The sequence below is a fragment of the Capra hircus genome, chromosome 3 (assembly GCF_001704415.2).
Source record: "Capra hircus breed San Clemente chromosome 3, ASM170441v1, whole genome shotgun sequence".
Taxonomy (NCBI): Eukaryota; Metazoa; Chordata; class Mammalia; order Artiodactyla; family Bovidae; genus Capra; species Capra hircus.
This window is the reverse complement of record NC_030810.1, coordinates 85,965,312-85,987,886: the sequence shown is the minus strand read 5'-3', so window position 1 is coordinate 85,987,886 and position 22,575 is coordinate 85,965,312. Positions and strand designations below refer to the sequence as shown.

Below are 22,575 nucleotides of genomic sequence, written 5' to 3'. Positions count from 1 at the left end.
CGCACAGAGTCGGACACGACTGAAGCGACTCAGCAGCAGCAGCAGCAGCAGTAAAAGTCAGTATGTAAAGAAATAGACTATTTTTACACTCCTTAAATATCATGTTGCTAATTTCAATGCAAAATTTTGCTGTCTTTGGAAATATCTAAAATCCCACAAACATTTATTTATAAAGATGAATAAGACAATGGCAACCTCTTCTCAAGGAGTTTACAACCTGTTGAAAAATAGGAACTCATACTCTAATTAGTTCACAGCAAGATGTGGTTAAGTGCTAAGAGAACAGAGGGAACACAAAGTGAGGAGGGCACACTCTTGTCTTGCTTCTGAACAACAACCGGGTCTGGTTCTCTGACATCCTTTCCTCATGGGTGAGTTCATACCTTCAAAGCTCTTTCTCTCCATTGCTGGGGACAGGGCGCCAGAGAGAATGTTTCTGACCTTTCACAGTTGCAATGCCCAAGACTAAAGAATTGTGTTTACCAAACTCAGCTGTGTCTCCCCTACCCACCCCCAGCTGCCCAGTCCTCCAACTGGATGTGTTCTGTCGAAGTGTCTTAGGAACACTTCTGTCCCCAAGACTCCACAGAAGCAACAGGCACATTTCTTTACTATCTCCTTGGTTTTGGGGTCAACAGTACATGAGACTTCTCATTCTAACATATGAATGAGGAAAGCAATTGAGTCGTTTGAAAAGTGAGGTTGAAATGCCATTAGTAAATGTACAGTGGCCAAGAGGGTAGAAGTCTCAGGGAGGCGTCTTTTGTTCAGTGTTTAAGAGACCCTCCAGAATGGACAGAAAATGAGGCAGGCTGTTGCAGGAGGTCGTGAGTTCCACTTGCAGACTGAGATACACGGTACTTTGTCAGGATGTTGTAAATCTATAGATTGAATGGGAATGGGACCCTTTCCAACTCTCAGTTTCTATGTTCCAAATAAAGAATGAGATGACCAAGGAATTAAGACTGAGATCATCAGTACCACTGTTTGTCACGACAAATAAGTCAGGGTGCAGTGTGACTAAATTTGGACTTTCTGGCTCCTGCCTTGCCTTCCATGTCTGAGGGACAATCCCCCCTCTCCCCTTGTCAAGTGGGACCCTCCTGAGAGGGAGTGAAGCCAAGATACTAGAGACCGGTGGATATGGCAGGAAACCAAAGGAGAAAGAGGGGAAGACAGAGAAGAGAGAAGGAAAGGCAAGAGAAGGGGGGAAAGGGAGACGTATTTGTTGCCCACTGTGCTTCCCGGGTGGCTTAGTGGAAAGGAATCCACCCGCCAGTGCAGGAGACACTGGAGACATGGGTTCGATCTCTGGATCGGGAAAATCCCTTGAAGTAGGAAGTGGCAACCCACTCCAGTGTTCTTGCCTGGAAAATTCCATGGACAGGGTAGCCTGGTGGGCTGCAGTCCAAGGGGTTGCAAAGAGCTGGACGCAACTGAGCACACACACACTTTGCCTCTCTTCCCTTCCCTGGAGCTCTTCGTGTCTTCCATGGTGACTTTCCCACATTTATCTTATCTGTTTAGTCTCTCTTTTCTAGGATTGTCTTAGTAACGTAATGTTTTAGTTTCTGACTCCTAGAATCCTTGCTCCTAAAGTAGAGAGGACTTTAGAAATCCATTTGGTCCAAGTGCTTGGAAAGTATTATCCCTCCATTTGCCAAATGAAGAAGTTGAACCCATACACATGCCCAGGTCACCCAGCTAGCACCAAAGGAACTTAGACTCCTGGTTTCTTGTCTGCTAATAAAACTCCTTTTAAATGTTGAATTTCTTTTCTTGAATTCAGAATACTCAATGGCTACTTTCCACATTCCCTAGGTTTATTTCCTTATTAAAACTTTATGAAATATTTCACTTATACAGAAAAGTTCAGGAAAGGATAGCCATATACCCACCATTGGATTTGGGGATCATTTTTGTGCTCTGAATCTGACCACAGCTAACTTTTTTCAGCTCATTCAAAACCAAAATGGATCTGTTTCCAGAGAGCAAATCCAAAACCCTCTAATGATGGATGTGAACCCATACCCAGAAAGTAAGTATGATTAACAAAATGACTGCCCATTTGGTGTATGCAGTGTGCTCAGTGCATTATTGTCTGCTCATGATCACCTACAGCAGCGGTCCCCAACCTTTTTGACTTCGGTTTTGTGCAAGACAGTTTTTCCATGGGGGTTTTGGGATGATTCAAGCACATTACATTTATTGTGCACTTTATTTCTATTATTATTACATCAGTGCCACCTCAGATTATCAGGCATTAGATCCCAGAGGTTGGAGCCCCCTGACCTAGATCTTAAGTAGTAGTCAGGATTCAAACCTACATCTGGCTAATATTTCAATCATTCAGTTATTCTTTCAACAAATATTTGAGTGTCAATAGCAGGACATTGTGCTTGTCCTGAGGACACAGTGACAAAGTCAACTACTGTCTCCGCCCTTACTGTTTTGGTAGAGGAAAAGGGGGCATAGAGTACTATTACCTAATATGGGGGTTTGGAGAAGCTGAGCTCCAAAGAGTAAGTATGAATGAGTCAGCAAGGATGGAAGAGCACGAGCAAATACATGCCAGTCTGAGAGAGCCTCCTGGTGTGGAAAAGCCCTTGGCAAGTTCAGGAGCGATGTGGCAGGAGCCTAAAAGAGGGCGAGGCAGTGGGGCAGGATAGGTGAGGGAAGGCTGGTCGGGGCTTGTGGGCTGAGGGAAGGATTTCAGGTTCTCAGTTTTAATGGGTAGCCAATGAGATTTTGTTTTTTTTAACCGGAGTGTTTTTTAAAGCTTCCTAGTGTTTGAAAAGATCACCCTAACTACTAAGGGAGAGGGAATGGATTAGAGGAGTCAAGGACTGGAGCACAGAAGCCAAGTAAGAGACCAGTACAGTAAGCCAGGTGGGATGATGGCCGCTTAGCTAAGGGTGGTAGAAAAGGAAAGAGAGAAGACTAGTATTTAAGAGCTATTTAGGAGGCAGAGTTGACAGTGTAGCAGAGAGTTCAGGCTGTGCAGTCACAGTCATTCAGGGTGAACCCTAATATCCACTGCCATGGTGCAGCGCAGTGTGTATGAATACAGCCACTGGCTAGTTCTTGGGTTTGCATCTTAGATGGCACAACTCCTCGCCCCCAACACACACCCACCCATTACTGAAACACACACACCCCCCCCCATTACTGAAACACACACACCCATTACTGAACCACACACACACACACACACACCCATTACTGAACCACAGAGTTGAAGAGGGTGCTTTACACAAGTACTAATGTGCTTTTGCCTTTCTTACAGGTCAGACCTTGCTACACTCTCACCCCATTCCCACTCCTGCAGGATTTCTGAAAACACATCCTCCAGCAACTTTAGAAGTAACAAAGAAACGGAATCTGAGGTGAGGACCTTGCAGCTTGTGAGTTTGGTCTTCCTAACCACAAAACTGATGGCTTTTAAATTATTACAGTATGACAGCATCAAAAAATGTTCTGCTGAAACAAATTGTGCTCAGCACCAACACAAAGACACACAGCCTGAGTAGCTGCATGGTTTGTATTATTCCTAAACTGGTTCCAAGGGAAATTTCCTGGAGAAAGTGTTTTGTGGGTGGTGCCTCAGCTACAGGATTTCCCAGTGTGCCGTTCACAAGTTTGTTCCAGTGACACTAGGGTTAGAGCTGCCAGCAGTTTTCTATTTTAAATCAGGTCACTTTCAATGTCGCCACAAGCATGCGCTGCGTGCCGCTCAGTGGCTGTGGGTCCTAAATCCCCTTTAATGCCCCTCATGTTTTTCTTCCTTCTCACAGATCTTTTTCCACAGCAGGGAAACAGCCCAGCAGGTTGCTGACCTCATCCTCTGATTCATGTTCATCAGTCACGTGTTTATCTTTTTTTCTGTCCCTTTCTCTACAAAATATATTCCATCTCACACTGGTTTCCTAGGAAACTAGCTCTCAAAAACAGAAATAGACTGGGTGGAAAACAGAATAGTCCAAAAATTCTACTTTGCAATGTTTACTAATGAGATAACCCAATTACCAGGAGCAGTAGTAAATTTCTGTAACCAGAATGTGTGGACTTTCCCTCTGTAGACTTTAAACTCGTCTTTGGATCATGCCCTAAGGACAGCAACCATTTTGAAACAAACTACTGATCAAATGATTAGAACTATTGCAGAAGATCTTGCCAAAGTACAAAGACGGAGGAAAGAGCTGAAATACTAGTTTGTCTCAAGGCAACCAAGGATTAAAAAAAAAATGCAGAGAAAACTTGGTCTTCCCTCCAAAGGTATTCTACTTATTATACAACTTATGAAGATGACTTTCTAGAGAAAACACCAAAATTGCAAAAAAATGGGGGGACACAATTTAAAAAAAAAGGACCTCTGATTCTTAAAAATCAAAGTCAACACATATTTGTTTAAAAATAAATGTTACTAACTCATAATAAAAGAAATGAAAACAGTAAAATATACTTTTACCTGTCAGTATGGCAAAAACTAAAGTTTGGAAAACCCAGGCTGTGTCAGGGAAGATGGGGGAGATGAGTGCTCTCATACACTGCTGATAGAAGTACATATTAGTGCAACTCTGTTGAAAGACAACTCGATTAATTGCTACCAAATTCTACAAATTCTGGAGGTATTTACCTTCTGAGCAGCAATCCCACTACTAGGATTTTGCTTTATAAGTCACTCAAACTATATGTCACATAATGTGTATGAGGATGGCCACTGATGGGAAGGGCTCACAAATGGAACACATCTAATACCCTCTATGATGATTCAAAAACAATGTCAGTCAGGACTTCCCTGGGCATCCAGTGGCTAAGACTCTGAGCTCCCAAAAGAGGGGGTCTGGGTTCGATCCCTGGTCAGGGAATTTGATCCCACATGCCTCAATTGAAAGATTCCTGCATGCTGTACTAAAGATCCTGCAGGCTGCAAGGAAGATCAAAGATCCCACGTGTGGTGGTGAAGACTTGGAGCAGACAAATAAATAAATAAAGGTGAAATTTAATTTCAAAAATGACAATCATACACTTAATACTCTGCAGCCACTGAAAAGAATGAGGTGTATAATCTGTAAGATAGTGAAGAAAAGCAAGCTAAGAAATATGTGTGACTTCACTTGTTTTCAAAGGGCATATACATTTTCTAGAAAGATACACAAAAATATTCAGTGGGCTTCTAGGAAATTCAACCAGAAGCCTCAAGACAGGCTCTTTACTTTTCATTTACTTTCAGAACTTAATGAAATTCTTATGATTGTTTTATATATATTATTTACTTAGAGATCTCCTGAAGTCAGAAATATGGAAAAATAATAGTCATGGATTAATGAAATTTACCTAGGCCAAAACTGCATGCAGGGATTAAGTCCTGATTTGCTGCTTTTAAGGACTGATGCTCGACCTCCTTAATGACAGAGTAGCAGTTTACTGGCTCTTTCCCTCTTTTCCTGGGACTGAGTGAGTGAGTGAGTGAATGAAGTCACTCAGTCGTGTCCAACTTTTTGCGACCCCATGGACTGTACTACTTAAACTTTTGGGGATTCAACCCTCTTTGAGAATGTGATGAAAGTTAGGGAGCCTCCCTGCCCCATGCTCCTCTAAAAGTGGTATGAACACGCATGATTTTGCACACAATTTTTAAAAGTTCGTGGAGACCTGAAGCAAATCCAGGGCATCCAAGTTAGAAGGGACTGCCATAAATGAATGTCCCTTACCCTACAAATTAACCTTTATAGGAACTTACTATTGTATTTATTTAAAAATATGGCCCATCCCTGCCTTATTAAACCATATTCCAAGTGTAATTTATATTTCCTTGAGGAGTGAGTATCATTATAATCTCTGAATCATCTAATCTAAGAAACAGAAATTGGGCCATGTCCTTAAGGAATTCTGGAAGAGAGCTAGACTTTGATTTACAAGGATAATTTTATATTTACTGACTCAGTAGTTTTTGGCTGTCTCCTCTCTCATGACACTTCTTTGATAGATCTAATTCTGCTGCAAAATAAGCCAGAAGAACAAGCTTCTCAAGTAAAAGTAATTGTATCTAGGACTTCCCTGGCAGTCCAGTGGTTAAGACTCTTCCAATTCAGGGGGCACAGATTCAATTCCTGGTCAGGGAACTAAGATCCTGTATTTTGGGTGGTGCAGCCAAAAAATTAAAAAAAAAAAACAAACACAAGTAATTGCAAGGCATATGAAGATCTCAGATAAAATGCAGACACCAAAAAATTAGCCTTCTCACTGGCAGTGTCCCGTTCTCATGCTCAGCATTCAAAGAAAGCTGTTTATTAGACTGCTGGTTGCCAAGGGAGAGGGGGTTGGAGGAGGGACAGAGTGTTGGGCTCGGCAGATATAAGCTTTTATATAAAGCATGGATGAACAACAAAGTCCTACTGTATAGCACAGAGAACGATATTCACTATCCAAAAGAAGTGTACATGTATGTACAATTGGATCATTTTGCTGTACAACAGCAGTTAACACATTGTAAATCAACTATACTTCAATTAAAAACAGACACAAAGAAAAGTTTATTAATGTCAAAACTTTCCTCTCCACATATACATGTCATCCAGGTTAAATTATATAAACTTTTTGTACCTTAGCTTTCCTAAGCTTTAAAATGGAGATGATAATAGTGCCTGTTTTCAAAGGATTAAATGAGAAGATTAAATGATGTAATCTGCTAAGTCATTTCATTCGTGTCCGACTCTGTGCGACCCCATAGACGGCAGCCCACCAGGATCCCGTCCCTGGGATTCTCCAGGCAAGAACAATGGAGTGGGTTGCCATTTCCTTTTCCAATGCATGAAAGTGAAAAGGGAAAGTGAAGTTGCTCAGTCGTGTCTGACCCTCAGCGACTCCATGGACTGCAGCCTACCAGACTCCTCTGTCCATGGGATTTTCCAGGCAAGAGTACTAGAGTGGGATGCCATTGCCTTAAAACAGTGCCTCACATATAAAGCATTTGCACATTATTTTATTAGCATTACTTAGTAAAATAGTAAGTTCTGAAATATGTCAAAACAGTAACTTTCCTATATATAAAAAAACTCTGTCTGAAAAACATGATGGAAGATCCAACTTACGTGGAACCATGAAAAATACTATGGCAATATGCAATACCTGTATAAAGAAAATAATGATTCTTAAGGTCCTATTTTCCCTGAATTAACCTATAAGTTTACTATGAAGGTGAAGGTGAAGTCGCTCAGTCGTGTCCGACTCTTTGCGACCCCGTGGACTGTAGCCTACCAGGCTCCTCCGTCCATGGGATTCTCCAGGCAAGAATACTGGAGTGGGTTGCCATTTCCTTCTCCAGGGGATCTTCCCAACCCAGGGATCAAACCCAGGTCTCCCACATTGGAGGCAGACGCTTTAACCTCTGAGCCACCAGGCCTAATGAAAATATCAAAATAATTTTGGTATTAACAAAATGATGCCAAAGTTCACTTTTTAAAAATGAAATACCCAGAGAATTTCTGAAAAAAATAATGATAATTCTGGTATGGGTGGAATAGAGATTATGTCCACCTGTTAACACAACATGAATTAAAATAGGGAGGGACTTCCCTGGTGGCCCACTGGTAAGACTCCACACTCCCAACACAGGGAGGAGCTCAGGTCTGATCCCTGGTTGGGAAACTATATCCCACATGTCCCAACTAAGAGTTCGTATGCTCCAACCAAAACTCCCCCATGCAGCACAAAGATCAAAGATCCTGTGTGCCACAACTAAGACCCAGCACAGCCAAATAAAATAATAATCATTAATAAATTAGACAGAGGGACTTCCCCGGGGGCCCAGTGATTGGGACTTTACCTTCCAGCGCAGGGGGTGCAGGTTTGATCCATGGTTGGGGAGCTGGGATCCCACATGCCTTGTAGCCAAAAGGCCACAACAGAAGCAGTGTTGCAAAAAATTCAAAAAAGACTTTAATAAAGAGGTCCACATTAAAAAAAAAAACCTCTAAAACAGGGAATAAACTGGGAGATTGGGATTGACATATATATTCTACTAAATATAAAATGGATAACTAGCAAGGACCTACTGAATAGCACAGCGAACTCTATGACTTACATGGGAAAAGAAGCTAGAGTGGATAGATGTATAACTGATCCACTTTCCTGCACACCTGAAACTAACACAGCACTGTAAATCAACTATACTCCAACAGAAAATTTAAAATATAAAATAGAAAATAAACTGTAAATTAATAAAAAAGAATGTAGAAACAGACCAAAATTCAAACTTAGTTTATGAGCAAGGTATTTCAGATTAATTGGAGAAAGAGGGATTGCCCAATAAAATTTGGTAAGGTATCTATTTAGAAAGAAAGAAAAACAGATCTCTGTTAAATACTGCTATCAATCAGGGCTCTCTGAAGGAATAGAAACTCCTCTAGATATTTTAAGAGTGTGTTTTAATACAGAGAATTTAGTCCTTAAAAATCATGGGAAAGCTACAGGGGAAGAAACTTGGCGCTCTGTTTTTAGTCTCATGCCATATCACAATCTGACACAGGGAACAGGGAGGTAGTGCCGCCAGCTGCCACCAGACTGCCTCATAGCCATGAAGCAGGTGACAGACGCTAAAGCGTGCAGTCTGGTTGCTGCAAACAACTCCTGCAGGTACGAGCTTACTTGTCCACTGGCACAGCCACAGCAGATGGCCTCTGCCTCCTTTTTACCTTCAAAACCCTGACCAAATGCAAATGAAAAATAAGTAGAATCTAACCTGTTCAGAACCCCACTTACCTTTGAGTCTGAAAAACTTCCTTTTTAGCTTTTCATCCCTTGTGACATGGAATGGGGAGGCATGGGACATAATGCCAGATGCTAAGAGACAATATCTAGCATACATTCTCATACTAAAATCAATTCCGGAGGGATGGTAAGAGTTACTTATGAAAAATAAAATGAACCTATCAAAATGCTCTAGAAGATCAATGGGTGAATTTACAACCTTGGGTGCAAAGATAGCTCTAAGTACAATGCAAATTTGCAGGCCATAAAGGAAAAGTGATAGATTTATCTAAATAAAAATTTTAAATGGTGGTATCAGTATTTTAAACGCACAAACATTCTGACAGCTATGTCCTCACTAGAAATTTACATTAAAGAGATATTTGCAAAGGTATGTACTCACAATGCAGCATTATTTGTAAGAGCAAAATTCTGAAGATAAGTGATATATAAAATTAGGGTCCCTTATATGACAGAACATGATGAGGCCAGGTAAAAGGAGAGATCGGGAATGGAGAGGAGGGGTTCCCTTTGTACACCCATATCTGCACATTATCCAACCTTATGCAAAGACTACATCATTATCATCTAAGTCAAAAGGAGTTACCTTGGTAGAAAGATTATGATACATTCTTTTACTTCTTTGTAATTCTCTTAGAAATTAAAAGTTTCCCAATGTTTCCATCCTCCCGGCCAAAAAACAAAGATAATTTTTGTAAGTATGTATTTATTTTCTCTTAGAATGTTCATTATTTGTTAATTTAAACATTTCAAAATTATATAAAATTGTGATTTTTAGAAATACTTAGCAAGACAGTAAATGTTGTAAAATATTTCAATTAATGATTGAATTACTTTACATATTTAAATTAAAAGTGGCAAATCCAATGATATGTAATCATAGACAGTCCCTTAAGAAATATATCTGAAAGTCATTATTCCTTAAAATATTTACACTGTTTAAATTACATGAGAGCAACAATGTCTCGATCTATTTTAGTTGAACAAATTAATAAGAATCTCTAAATTGTTCCCCACCCAAAATGTTATTCATCTTTAGTAAAGGAGACTTTATCCTTGGGCTTATTCAGCATCTTTATATCATCCAACAGTTTTCTGGGTGTTAAAATATGCGTGGATCCTGGAAGAGGAAAAGATAAATCTTCAGAGGTCAGCAGTCAAATCAATTTTCACTGGCTAACTATATTGCCTTGTCCTTCAAATATACAAAGTGCAGTAGCTTGGGGCAGCTTAACAAAATTTCTGCAGGATGCCTTCCTAAACTACAATATTTTAATCCTTCCTCTTCATTAAGCACACTCAGTAACCCTTCACAAACAACACCCACTACTATATTTTGTACTGTAGTTACTACTTTGTACTATATATTGATACAATGAAGAGCAAAATCGGAGGTTAGCCTGTGCCCCTGACAGAACAGCAAGAGTCACTGTGAATTCAGTCACAGGGAACTGTTAAGCAGAACCACAGACTGAAGCTTGATGTACAGATGCTGCATCTCCACAGGCCAGGAGAGTCTAGGCATCAGTGGCTTTGACTGAAATTCTTAAAACTAAATTCAACACAGGCTCGGCCAACGTCAGGTCCACAGCCACAAAAAGTTTCAAAATATTTCTGTAGTAGAAATAAATGTTTCAAAAAGTATTTAATCATGAAAGCAAGAAAAGGATAGGATGAAATATTTTTCATATGAAATATTTCATATTTCACATTTCATATATTCATAGGATATATTTAATATTTAAAGAATGCAATATTCCTGAAACTCATTCTCTCAAAATCAGAATTGTAATTTTAAAAAATCATCAAAAGGTCAACCAGGAAAAAACTGGTACATCAGATAAAACACACTGATTCAAAATATATTTTTCTGCACTCAACAATTTAGTTCTAAATGTAAATTACAAGATAAAGTTTTACATATATATTTTTGCATCTAAGAGTTTGTTTTAAAAAAATAGACAAAAGGAAAATACAAGTCTTACCAATAACAACTTCACAGGACTTATGTGCCTGAGAAACTTCATAGGCACAACGCATTTCAGAGTATGTAATCCCTCCGATCACAAAAATAATCAGCTTAGACCCATTTTTTCGATCCTCTAAATAATTAGTTCTGGGTTTCTGCCGAGCACTAAAAAAATAAACATGGACATGTTAAAAATATTTCCAAAACCATACTGCTTGTAGTCTTTTGAAAGAGCCTAACTCAGGCAAACTCAAATTTGGCATCAACTGCATTGATTTTAAGAAAATGACTTAACTATGGTATGACTGGAGCACCAAGAGCGAGGCAGGAGAGCCCCACTTTAAGTTCAATTTTGAAAAAAAAAAAAAAAAAAAGTTCAATTTTGATCTGAGAGAGTTTGGACAAATGACTCACAATCTAGCTCAGCATGTTTACCTATAAAACAGAGCTGTGTGTGTGTGTGTGCTCAGTTGTGTCCAACTCTTTGCGATCCCATGTACTACATCCCACCAGGCTCCTCTATCCATGGGATTTTCCAGGCAAGAATACTGGAGTGGGTTGCCATTTCCTCCTCCAGGGGACTTCCCAACCCGGGATCAAAGCTGCGTCTCCTGTGTCTCCAGCACTGCAGATGGATTTTTTACCTCTGAGCCATCTGGGAAGCCCCAAACAGAGCTATTTATTTCAGATAAACACACAGTATACCTGGAAAGTCTATAACTTACTAAAGTTAAACAAAAGCAGGGTGGGTTGCACTGAGACAGTAGTAGAGTTTAAAAGACATAGTGGAGGTGGGGAAGCACAGGCACTGATTTGGAGCTAACATGGTCCTGGAATGCCCCTTGCTGGAAGTCGGTGAAGTGCTGAGATATCCAGATATCCAGACAGGAGCTATCCAACACATCTGCACGCCTGTGTTCAATGCAGTGTTAGTCACAATAGTCAAGATATAAAAATAACCTAAATGTCCATCAATGAAAAAACTGACAAAAAAAAACTGTGTATATATACTGTACAATATTGTTCATCCTTAAAAAGGAAGCAAATTCTTCCATCTGCAACAACACGAATAAACCGGGAGGAAATTATGCTAAGTAAAATAAGGCAGACTCAGAAAGACTGCATGATCTCACTTATACGTGGAATTGAAAACAGTCAAACTCACAGAAGCAGACAGAAGAATGCTGGTGGTCAGGAAAGGTGGGCAGGGGAAGAGAATGAGACAGTGTTGGTTCAAAGAGCACAAAATTCAACCATGCAAGATGAGTAAGTTCTAGAGCTCTAATATAGAGCGTGGAGACTATAGTTAACAAAACCATACTATATATTTGAAATATACTAAGAGGACAGATTTTAATTAAGTCTTCTTGCCACAAAAGAAGAAAGGGAAGAAGGGAAAATGGTAATTATGTGTATGTGGAGGTGACGGATATATTAACTAGCTTGTGGTGATTTCACAATGTATGTGTGTCAAAACATCCAGCTGTATACCTTAAACGTATGCAACATTATGAAATCAATTACCTCAATAATGCTGGTTAAAAAAAAAAAAAGCAATGTGGGTTCCAATTCTGATTCTGCTTCTTTTTAATTCTGTATTATTTTTAGTAAGTTACTTAACCTCTCTCCAGACCTCAAGGGTTGTTTTCAAGATTAAATGCAATAATATACAGAATATACTATATGGAATATGATACTGGGAAACCACTAAATACACAGCTGTTATTTCTACCTCTTCCCCCCTTAGAATGCTCTAGATCTGCACTGATCAAGATAGCAGTCACTAGCCACATGAGGCAATTTAAACTTAACTAAAATTAAAAATTCAGTTTTTCAGTCACACTAGCTACATATCAAGTGCTCAACAGTTATATATGGCTACTGGTTATAAACAGGACAGTGCAAACAAAGGACATTCTATTATTGTAAGAAAGTTCTATTGGGTAGCACTGCTTTAAGTTATAAAAATCACTATATCTGTTCCCATACCTTCTGGTAAAAATTCTGAGCTTTTATTTGAAAACTAAATATTTAAAAATAAACATTTATGTAATCTATTAAAAATATGTCTAAATTATATATGTGCTCTAGTAAAATAAACCTTAACTTCTCCTTTTCTTAGTGTAAGAATAATATCCAATGTATTATCTTATACATACTCTGGAAACCATATTCTAGATACCTCTAAGACATACAATATAGGATATCATGGTAAACTTTTAACAATGTTCTCAGTCTAGCCTTTTGGATGGTAATTTCCATCTGCCATTGTAAGGAATGACGAGGTAGTAAACAACAGAAAAAGTAAAGAGATTTAGTAGCTGGTTTTGAAAGGTGAAAGAGGAACAAGACACATTCTTGGTTTCCGTACAGAATACATCAAGGACATACTATAAGTACAACTGTGATTTAAAAATGTCCAAAAAAGGCAAGATAAAGCCAGAAAGCAAAAGAAAAACAAGTAATATCTGCTCAAAATGATTATGTGATTCTAACAATTTTTAAGCTTCTGAATAGCAATTTCAGGACAACAGGATTACATTTAATGTGTTTCATATGTATGTCTAAGACACTGTGCTGGTTTTATACTCTGAAAGACACATAAATGATTACATCTCTGTATCCTAGAACTCTCACTCTAGAAACCACCGAGAAGCTCCTGTTAAAATAAGAGCAAACATCTTTTTAAAAGCATAGCTGAAAGATGCATATGCAAAACCTCTCTGCAGGTAACACTCTTGATCCTGGGTACTGAAATAAGCTCAGAATCCAAAACAACAAAGCGCATGAGGAAATAAGCAACCGTAAGTGTTTGCAGAAATGAAAAGCAGTGAAATTAGAACCCAAAGAACGTCAGATGTTGAATTTAGTAAATTTTAGTATTTATCATTTTAGTAAACAATAGACTATGTTGAAAATGATAAAGTAGAATAGAAAGCAGACAAAATAAGGACAAGGAAATCCAAGCATATCTGAAAAAGAAACGAGGACAATTTCTAAAAAAAAATAAAGAAAGAAAGAAGGAAAAGTAAAGTCGATGAACACAGAAACTAAAAAATAAATATAGCTTACTCAGCAGTTTAGGTACAAATATAAGACAGAACTAAAGAATTGAAAATTAAATCCAAAGAAAAATTTCTAAAATGAAATACAAAAAGTAAAAGAAATATTAAAACTCAAGAGATATTACAAGGCATGAAAATAATATGAGATGTTTGAATAAAACAATAATTTATGAAAGATATGAAACCTCAGATTTTAGGAAATACATTTGAATCCCAATGAAAGCAACAAAAACAAACCCTAGGTAAACACAGCATAGGGAATGTACAGGATATCAAAGACAAAAAGCAACCAGGGAGCAAAGGCAAACTACCTATATAAAAGTATGACGAAACTGACAGAAAACACCCCGCCCCCATACACACACCTTCCCAAGAGCGAAACTGGAAACCAAGGAACAGCAGAATAACACCTCAGTGTTGCGTGAAAATTACCATGAGCCTAGAAATTCAAAGCTATCTTGTAAGAACAATAATACAGACATTTTCAGACAGACAAAACCATAGAGACTCTACCACTGAGAGACCCACACTGAAAAAATTTCTAAAGGATACACATCAGAAAAGAATATAACTGAGCTCAAAAAAGGGGATGTAAGCAGAAGCGATACACAACATAACTGGTTAACATGCACATGCAACTAAAAGACAATAGTGTTCACCATTAACTCTGGAAATAAAAAAGACAAGGTGAAACCATAAAGAATTAAGAGAACATTCAAGGAGTGTAGAGTTTAAGTTTTCTAAGGCTCTGTACTGTTCATCAAGAGGGCAAAGATACTAATCTCAGACTTTGGTGAGTCAAAGATGTGTACTATAATTCTAAAGATAACTGCTATGAAAGTACAAGTAAGCTATGTAACTTCTAAAATAGGAGAAAAGGGGAAAATGAAACTAAATAAAAGGTCTTTAGACCAAGAGAATTACCCTAAAGAAATACTCAAACACACGTAAATGTTTAAGAACGCTTACCGCATATTGTTAGGAAGGGTGCTAGTTTTGACCTAGTCTGAATTTCCATTGTGTGGAAAATACATGAATAAACTGTGAGAATCATATAAGAATACACCAAACAGCAGTAAAAACGGTATACATGTATCAATTTGGGATAAATATCACAAGGATGATGTTGAGAGAAACTTAAAAGCACATTGCAGGACTTCCTGGTGATACAGTGGATAAGAATCTGCCTGCCAATGCAGGGGAGTTTGATCCTTGGTTTGGGAAGATCCCACATGCTGCAGAGCAACTAAAGCCCATGTGCACAGCTGCTGAGCCCGTGCTCTAGAGCCCATAAGCTGCAACTACTGAAGCCCATGTGTCACAACTGCTGAGCCTGCGTGCTGCAACTTCGGAAGTGCATGAACCTTGAGCCTGTAGCAACACGGGAAGCCCTGCAATAAGAAGCCCATGTACAACAAGGAGCAGCCTCTGCTCACCAAACTAGAAAAAGCCTGTACACAGCAACAAAGACCCAGTGCAACCAAAATAAATAAATAAATACATAGATTAAAAAAAAAAAAGTTGCAGGAAGACACAACATGACACCATTTATATTAAGATTAAAAACACAAAGAGAGCTTGGGGTCATGATAGAGTAAGATGGTCAGAAGACTGCCCACCAAGAAAACAAGTATAAACCTGGATGAAACTGTGGGGGGAAAAAACCATTTCAGATCACTTGGGAAAATGAACCACAGGCAAATGACAAATTAAGAAGCATTTACTCTTAAAAAATGTTAGTATATAGGTAAGAATGGTGGTCACCACCATTCTATGCGACCTTTTGGCCTGAGGTTACATCCAACCTGCACAGTTCTTCCAACTCAGCAAAAACTGTAGCTTTACTGACTTAAGAGCTGGCTGTGAGAACCACCAATTCTACTGCCTAAGGCGGAAGACTTGATACAAGGTAGGAAGCAAAGTGAGTACAAAATCCTATAGCTTTGCTAGTTAAAGGCAGACCTGGTTTAGCGTAGCTCTGCAGCTTTGGTAGCACAACACCCTGGTCCCAGGATGGGAGAGGCAGCATATCAGCCAGAAATTTAATGGGGAAACCTTGAGAGTAAGAAAGCCAAAGAAGACAAAGCCCTCCCCCACATCCTTAGCTGACTGCCAAATTATGCTTGTGCCAGGGTAAGCCAGAGAAAGCCCAAGGAAAAAAATAAGAAAAAAAGAAGGGGGATAGTGGGGAGAAGACTCAAGAACTGACTATGACTTCTAATGCAGTCCTTAACCCAAAATCAGACTGATCAGCAATCGATGAAAGGTTTACAGGCTTGAGGTTGTCTAAATACAAACTCTGCCTAGATAACTGGCTGACCTCTAAACTATTCAGACATAGGGCAACTGCTAGTAACCAAGCTAAAAAATTAAATTTAAAATTAAAAAAGCCCTACAATGACATCAGTGGCTACACTGCAAGGGGGCATTGATCCCACAGCTTAAAATCTATACAAGTTACTAAAACAAAAAACAACTTAGAGTTGCTGTTACATAATACAGTATCTTAAAGGCCTAATTTTCAGCCAAAAATTAGTAGATGTGTAAGAAAACAATAAAGGGTGATCCACATGCTGGGAAAAAACCATCAACAGAAACTGACCCTAAGTGAATCTGGATGTTGGATTTAGCAGACTTCAAAGATACTATTATAAATATGATCAAATAATTAAAGAAAATTATGCTAACAATATGTTACATCAATGGAGAATTTCAAAAGAGAAATGGAAAGTAAAAAAGAAGCAAATGGAAATTCAAAAGGTGATTAGTACAATAATGAAATGAAAAATTGAGTAGATGGGCTTGATAGCAGATTTGAGATGTCAGACTAAAGAATCAAAGAACTGAAGATGGATCAATAGATATTAGCATATCTGAAGAACAGAAAGAAAAAAAGTGGAAGAAAGGTAAACAGAGCCTCAGTGACCCATAAGACAAAGTCAAACTTTCCAACATCTGGGTGATGGAGTTTCAAAAGCAGAAGAGGGAGAAAGAAGTGGGCAGAAAAAATTTGAAGAAACAGCAACTGAAAACTCCCCAAATTTTGATGAGCACTATTAACTTGTAAATCCAAGAAAATTCAACTAACCGCAGGAAGAACAAACACAGAAAGAACTCTACTTGGGCACATAACAGTTAAACTGCTAAAAGCCAAAGACCAGTAGAAAAATCCTGCAAAACAGAACTCTATACATTGTTTAGAATACAAATATATGTGGAAAATGTATGAAGATATATAGGTCAATGATAAACAGCAAATTCAAGATAGTGAAGAAGGGAGAATAATAAAAATCAGAGAGTGATATACAGGAAGCTTGAACTGTATTTAAAATGATTCATTTGTTAATCTGGGCACCAAGTATAGAGTATACATTATAATACTATCTCCAGCTTTCTGAATGCTTCAAATATTTTCTCACCAAAAGTCATCAAAAAGGATTATGTCATCCGCTAATGTGAAGAAAGAAAAAAGGGGAGATGTCTAAGAAATATGTCTATGTGTGCATGTGTGTCTGTGTGTCAGTCGCTCAGTCATGTCTGGCTCTTTGTGATCCCATGGACTTTTCTGTCCATGGAATTTTCCTGGCAAGAATACTGGAGTGAGTTACCACTTCCTACTCCAGGGGATCTCCCCAACCAGGGACCAAACCCAAGTCTCTTACACTGGCAGGAGGATTCTTTATCACTGTGCCACCTGGGAAGCCCCATTGCGTATCTGGATTCATTAAGACAGGTTACATTAAAGAAAAACTACCTTTAAGTGACTACTTGCCTCAAGGAGAGTCGTCAATATAGGAATATCTGTGTCCCATTCCAGTTATTAGTCTGCAATATCACAGTGAAAATCTCACTGACTTTCATTTATAGATTTTACCTTACAGCTCCTGAGCCATTCCAGACTGCCGGGCACTGGGAACAATATGGCCACTCTTTTGAATCTAATCTGTTATCAATGGCATCCTAGGGAAGATAAGAATTAAATCCATCAAGAAGATACTATAAACTCCAATATTTCATTTTACATAAAACTCAAAACTTGTATTTACAATTAAAGAACATAAGGATACATATTTAATAAAAATAAGGTTAGCCCTCTTTTTGAAACTCACAAATCTTATTTGCTACAAAATTAATGCAATTATTAAACCAATATTTATTGCATGCCTACATTTCTTATTTACAGGGTTCCCACTTTGGTGTGAAAATCCCAGGTACTTTATCAGGGTATTTATCTCGAGAATGCTAGGGGCTTCTAAATACCGTCTTAATCCTGACAGACTGCTTAGGCTACCAGAGTTCAGGCCTTGCCTTTCATAACTGAAGTCGTTCAGTTGTGTTCAACTCTTTGCGACCCCATGGACAATAGTCTACCAGGCTCCTTCGTCCATGGGATTTTCCAGGCAAGAATACTGGAGTGGGTTGCCATTTCCTTCTCCAGGAGATCTTCCCAACCCAGGGACTGAACCCAGGTCTCCTGCATTGTAGGAAGACACCTTACCGTCTGAGCCACCAGGGAAGTCTTTGCCCTTCATAGTGATGGCTTTAAAACAAAACATGTATCCTGGCCTAGGTGTATTCAAGACCATCTGATGAGATGGAAGAAGCTTTCTTTTTCATTTAAAAATGTTTCCTTCTTTTTATGGTTAACATCTTATGATATTTATGTGTGTGTATATAATACACACATAGTGTTTTATCAGTACAGCATTTATATAGTTTATAAATAAATGTACAGTGTTTTTATCAGTACAGCACTTACACAGTTTATAAACAGCCACATACTGTAGGCTCCTGATCACATTTATTATGAGAAAGTGTACATAATTAAAAGTTTGAAGACCACCGATTTAGAACACCACAGCTTTAGAACATTAACAGCAACAATAAGTAGGAATGGACACAAGGTCCTCCGTAGTCCTAGACTATTTCAATAAGACTGCAAGATGTGAAGAATCAAAGCTTCAGGAGAACCCTAAAGGCCTTAGGTTGCTACTGAGGTAAAGCGGAGTTTTTGAATTTAACAAGCAAATCCTTGTTAAAGGGTTTGAGAAGGTCAATTCTTATTTTTAGAATACTATCAGTAGCAAAGAAAAACTCCTTAGTTCTACATCCTTGTTACAGATCAGGAAAAAAAATCTTACATTGCAAGGAAAAAAGTCTAAACTCTTTGAAATCTTCATCTGTATCAAGCATGTGTAAATGACATAGAATTAGTCAAGCAAAACAGAAAAATCATGGGATAAACTGTACCCAATTTCCAAAGGAAAACAGAAATTAATGTTTAATAAGTTAAAGGCAAATCGGAATAAATAGAACTATCTGATTATGACTTTATTGAGCTCATAATGCAATTATTAGTTCATTTTCTAACTTCCTAAAATTGAAAATTATTTTCTAAAAGCAAACAGTACTAAAAGAATCAGCCATCTGTCAATTATAACAGCAAATGATAGTGAGGTTTACATTTTAATCACAAATCATTTCTAAGAATATTGGAATTTAATACTCTAATAGTGGTCACAAAAATGTTATTTTGTTAAACTTTCATTCAACTAAATTATTTATATTTCTGCTATATAGTAATTTCAAACAACAGAGTCTTTCATAAAGCATGCGTGTGCTTATCTTTTTAAATTTATTTTGAGGCAATTAGTGGTATGAATTGGCAGTCTTTAAGGGAGAAATTTCAAGAGATCCCTCTCCTCCCTAGATATCCGATACAGTCTTCTTTTGTGAACCCTCTCAGTACTACAGATAATTCCTGACCCATAGATATGCTCAAACTGACAGATAAATGGACAGAGAGTAAAAAACATTCTACAAAGGGCAGAGTATAAATAAAATTCAATGAATTTTACCTCTAAAATATCTTTGATGAAAGGCGTCCATCTAGACAGTTGAAAAGTTTCTTCTGCAGACCGATCCTTTCTTGATGGTTTGCCTTGTTGAGACTAATATAATTAGAGGAAAAAAACTAAAAATCAGTGATTTTATTTAGTGATACTCTTTATCTTTTCTATCAAGATGTTTAATTTACAACAAATACTATGTTGCATTTGACTTAAAACTAACAGTGGAAAAGTCCACTAAAAAAATCTGAATAGGTATAGTCACATAACTTCACAGTATTTCTGTACATTAATGATAAAATTTATGATAGTATCAGAAAGTATGTTTTCTCCAAAATGCTTATATAAAACTTGATAGGAAAGAGTAAGATTCTACAGGCTTCTTCAAATTTTGCTATAAATAAATCATAGAAAGAAAAGCATAAATAGCAAATTACAACAGAAGCTAAAAGATAGAAATTCACTAGAAAAATGTATTTGTCCAAAATTACTCATACATGGAAAAGAAAATAAAATTTTTAATATTTTACCTACCAAATCTACAAAAGAAATTAAGAAGACTGTTCACACGGATTCCCACATAAGAAAACATATTTAATGCAAACAACCATGCACGCACATGTATAAGTATATACAGAATGTAAGATTTCTTACTGGAGGGACAATGGGAACACCAAGGTAGCTCCAGTTACGAATCATGTCACTCTCGTTTTCTATCTTTACATTCTGGATCAACCTGTCCAAGTTTTCTTCTGTAGTTCCTTAGATAAATAAAAATGAATGCACAGTCAAATAACTGCTACCACAATCATTTCTAGGTTTAGGGACCCAAGAATAAAGCTTTTTTAAAAGAAAGCAAACATTTAAATTATATAACCTTCAGTTTGCTCCCAATTCCACATTTTTCCTTTTATTTACCTTAATCAACTTTAACCACTACTTTTGATTTTCCTACGGGAGACCTAGGCTCAATCCCTGGGTTGGGAAGATCCCCTGGAGAAGGGAAAGGCTACCTACTCCAGTATTCCGGCCTGAAGAATTCCATGGACTTTATAGTCCACGGGGTCGCAAAGAGACACGACTGAGCAACCTTCACTTTCACTTTTCAGTTTAATTTTTCTAAGATGCTCTTATGACCAGTAGTAAACCACTTATTGTAAAGTGATTTTAGATCTGGGTACTCCTTGGAAGGAAAGTTATGGCCAACCTAGACAGCATATTAAAAAGCAGAGACATTACTTTGCCAACAAAGGTCCATCTAGTCAAGGCTATGGTATTTCCAGTGGTCATGTATGGATGTGAGAGTTGGACTGTGAAGAAAGCTGAGTGCCGAAGAATTGATGCTTTTGAACTGCAGTGTTGGAGAGACTCTTGAGAGTCCCTTGGACTGCAAGGAGATCCAACCAATCCATTCTGAAGGAGATCAATCCTGGGATTTCTTTGGAGGGAATGATGCTAAAGCTGAAACTCTAGTACTCTGGCCACCTCATGCAAAGAGTTGACTCACTGGAAAAGATCCTGATGCTGGGAGGGATTGGGGGCAGGAGGAGAAGGGGACGACAGAGGATGAGATGGCTAGATGGCATCACCGACTCGATGGACATGAATTTGAGTAAACTCTAGGAGTTGGTGATAGACAGGGAGGCCTGGCGTGCTGCGATTCATGAGGTCACAGAGTCAGACACGACTGAGCGACTGAACTGAATTGATCTTTATCTTAATATATTCATTAAAATATAAACAATCTATATTACCATTAATACTGAAGATATAAAGTAGGATTGCTCTTATTTTATCATAATTATCATGATTTTTGCTGAGTAGAACTGGAAGGAGTACTCGCATAGCATCTTTGACTTTCTGTCCTTCTGCATCAGTTCCAAGTGCCAGGTCCTTAATGAAAATGAAAGATAGTCAGTGGTCTATGATCTAAATTCATTTTTCAGTTAAAAATATTACTAAAATTTGCCAAATTTTAATGGAACAATGATGATATTTCCTAGGAAATGTGAGCATCACTTGTAAACTATTACTGTATAAAATGTAAAAAGTCAAAACAATTCAGAAAGGAAGAAAATCATTAAACTTTTGCTAACATGGGAGACAGGAACTACATGTGGCTACTGAGCACTTGAAATGGGTCTAGTCTGAATCAAGATGAGCTATAAGTTAAAACAACAGTTTGAAGATTTACATTTGAAAAAAAGTATAAAAATATTTCAATAATTGTTTTATACTGACTACATGTTGAAATGATAGTATTTTGGATGTACTGAGCTAAATCAAGTATATTACTAAAATTAACCACACTCATCTCATTTTACATTTTTAATGTAATGACTAGAATATTTAAAATTACATATGACTTGTGTTCTATTTCTATTAGACAGTACTGATTTGAACAGTTTTGGCATTGGAGAGGAGCCTTTAATTAAATGTGCCTACACAGTACTCTGCAGGGTGTTACCTGAAATGCTGTACCCACTGAAAAAGGCCAGCCAACAATGTTACCCTGAATTAATGCTCCAAACATTGAAATCATCCCATTCAACCAAACATGCAGATTAGGAGCGACAGCCTACTATTACCATGATACTGTATAGCTACTTGTTGGAATTGGTAAGGAATATTGTATTAAATACTAAGTGGGTGTATCTCCTTCTAAAAGAGATTGCATGGTTTAGGGCACTATATTGAGCAAAAAGTTAGGTTTTACCTTACAAAGTTAATTCTGGAAATCTACCTTAAATATACGTGTTTCTGACTCTGCACTTACCTGTTCAGTTTTGCAGAGCTTTTCTATATTAGACTTGAACTTATTCATGCAATCTTCTGCTAAGTTAAGATGAACAACTTGCTGAAAAACAGAAAAAAATCAATTATTTAAAGCATTTTCATTTCTTTTTGTGTAACTGATAAT

The 22,575-nt window shown here is 37.8% G+C and overlaps 2 protein-coding genes across 3 annotated transcripts in view; one reads left to right on the top strand and one right to left on the bottom strand.

The window, feature by feature from the left end:
* The window catches only part of AKNAD1 (AKNA domain containing 1), a 45,496-nt gene extending 41,153 nt beyond the window's left edge, over nucleotides 1–4,343 (top strand). The window contains exons 11-13 of the mRNA XM_013962482.2: nucleotides 1,957–2,038; nucleotides 3,287–3,386; nucleotides 4,080–4,343. Of these exons, the coding sequence (XP_013817936.2) occupies nucleotides 1,957–2,038; nucleotides 3,287–3,386; nucleotides 4,080–4,211 (314 nt within the window). The 3' untranslated portion in view covers nucleotides 4,212–4,343. The remainder of the gene's footprint in view (nucleotides 1–1,956; nucleotides 2,039–3,286; nucleotides 3,387–4,079) is intronic.
* STXBP3 (syntaxin binding protein 3) overlaps nucleotides 9,476–22,575 on the bottom strand; it is a 47,106-nt gene continuing 34,006 nt past the window's right edge. Inside the window, exons 13-19 of one of the 2 annotated variants that reach the window (XM_005677975.3) lie at nucleotides 22,432–22,512; nucleotides 21,410–21,548; nucleotides 20,310–20,416; nucleotides 19,665–19,757; nucleotides 17,681–17,766; nucleotides 10,758–10,906; nucleotides 9,476–9,892 (exon numbers count right to left, since the gene is read on the bottom strand). In XM_005677975.3, the coding sequence (XP_005678032.1) occupies nucleotides 9,798–9,892; nucleotides 10,758–10,906; nucleotides 17,681–17,766; nucleotides 19,665–19,757; nucleotides 20,310–20,416; nucleotides 21,410–21,548; nucleotides 22,432–22,512 (750 nt within the window). In that variant the 3' untranslated portion in view covers nucleotides 9,476–9,797. The remainder of the gene's footprint in view (nucleotides 9,893–10,757; nucleotides 10,907–17,680; nucleotides 17,767–19,664; nucleotides 19,758–20,309; nucleotides 20,417–21,409; nucleotides 21,549–22,431; nucleotides 22,513–22,575) is intronic. The other variant, XM_013962574.2, reaches the window with a different exon arrangement.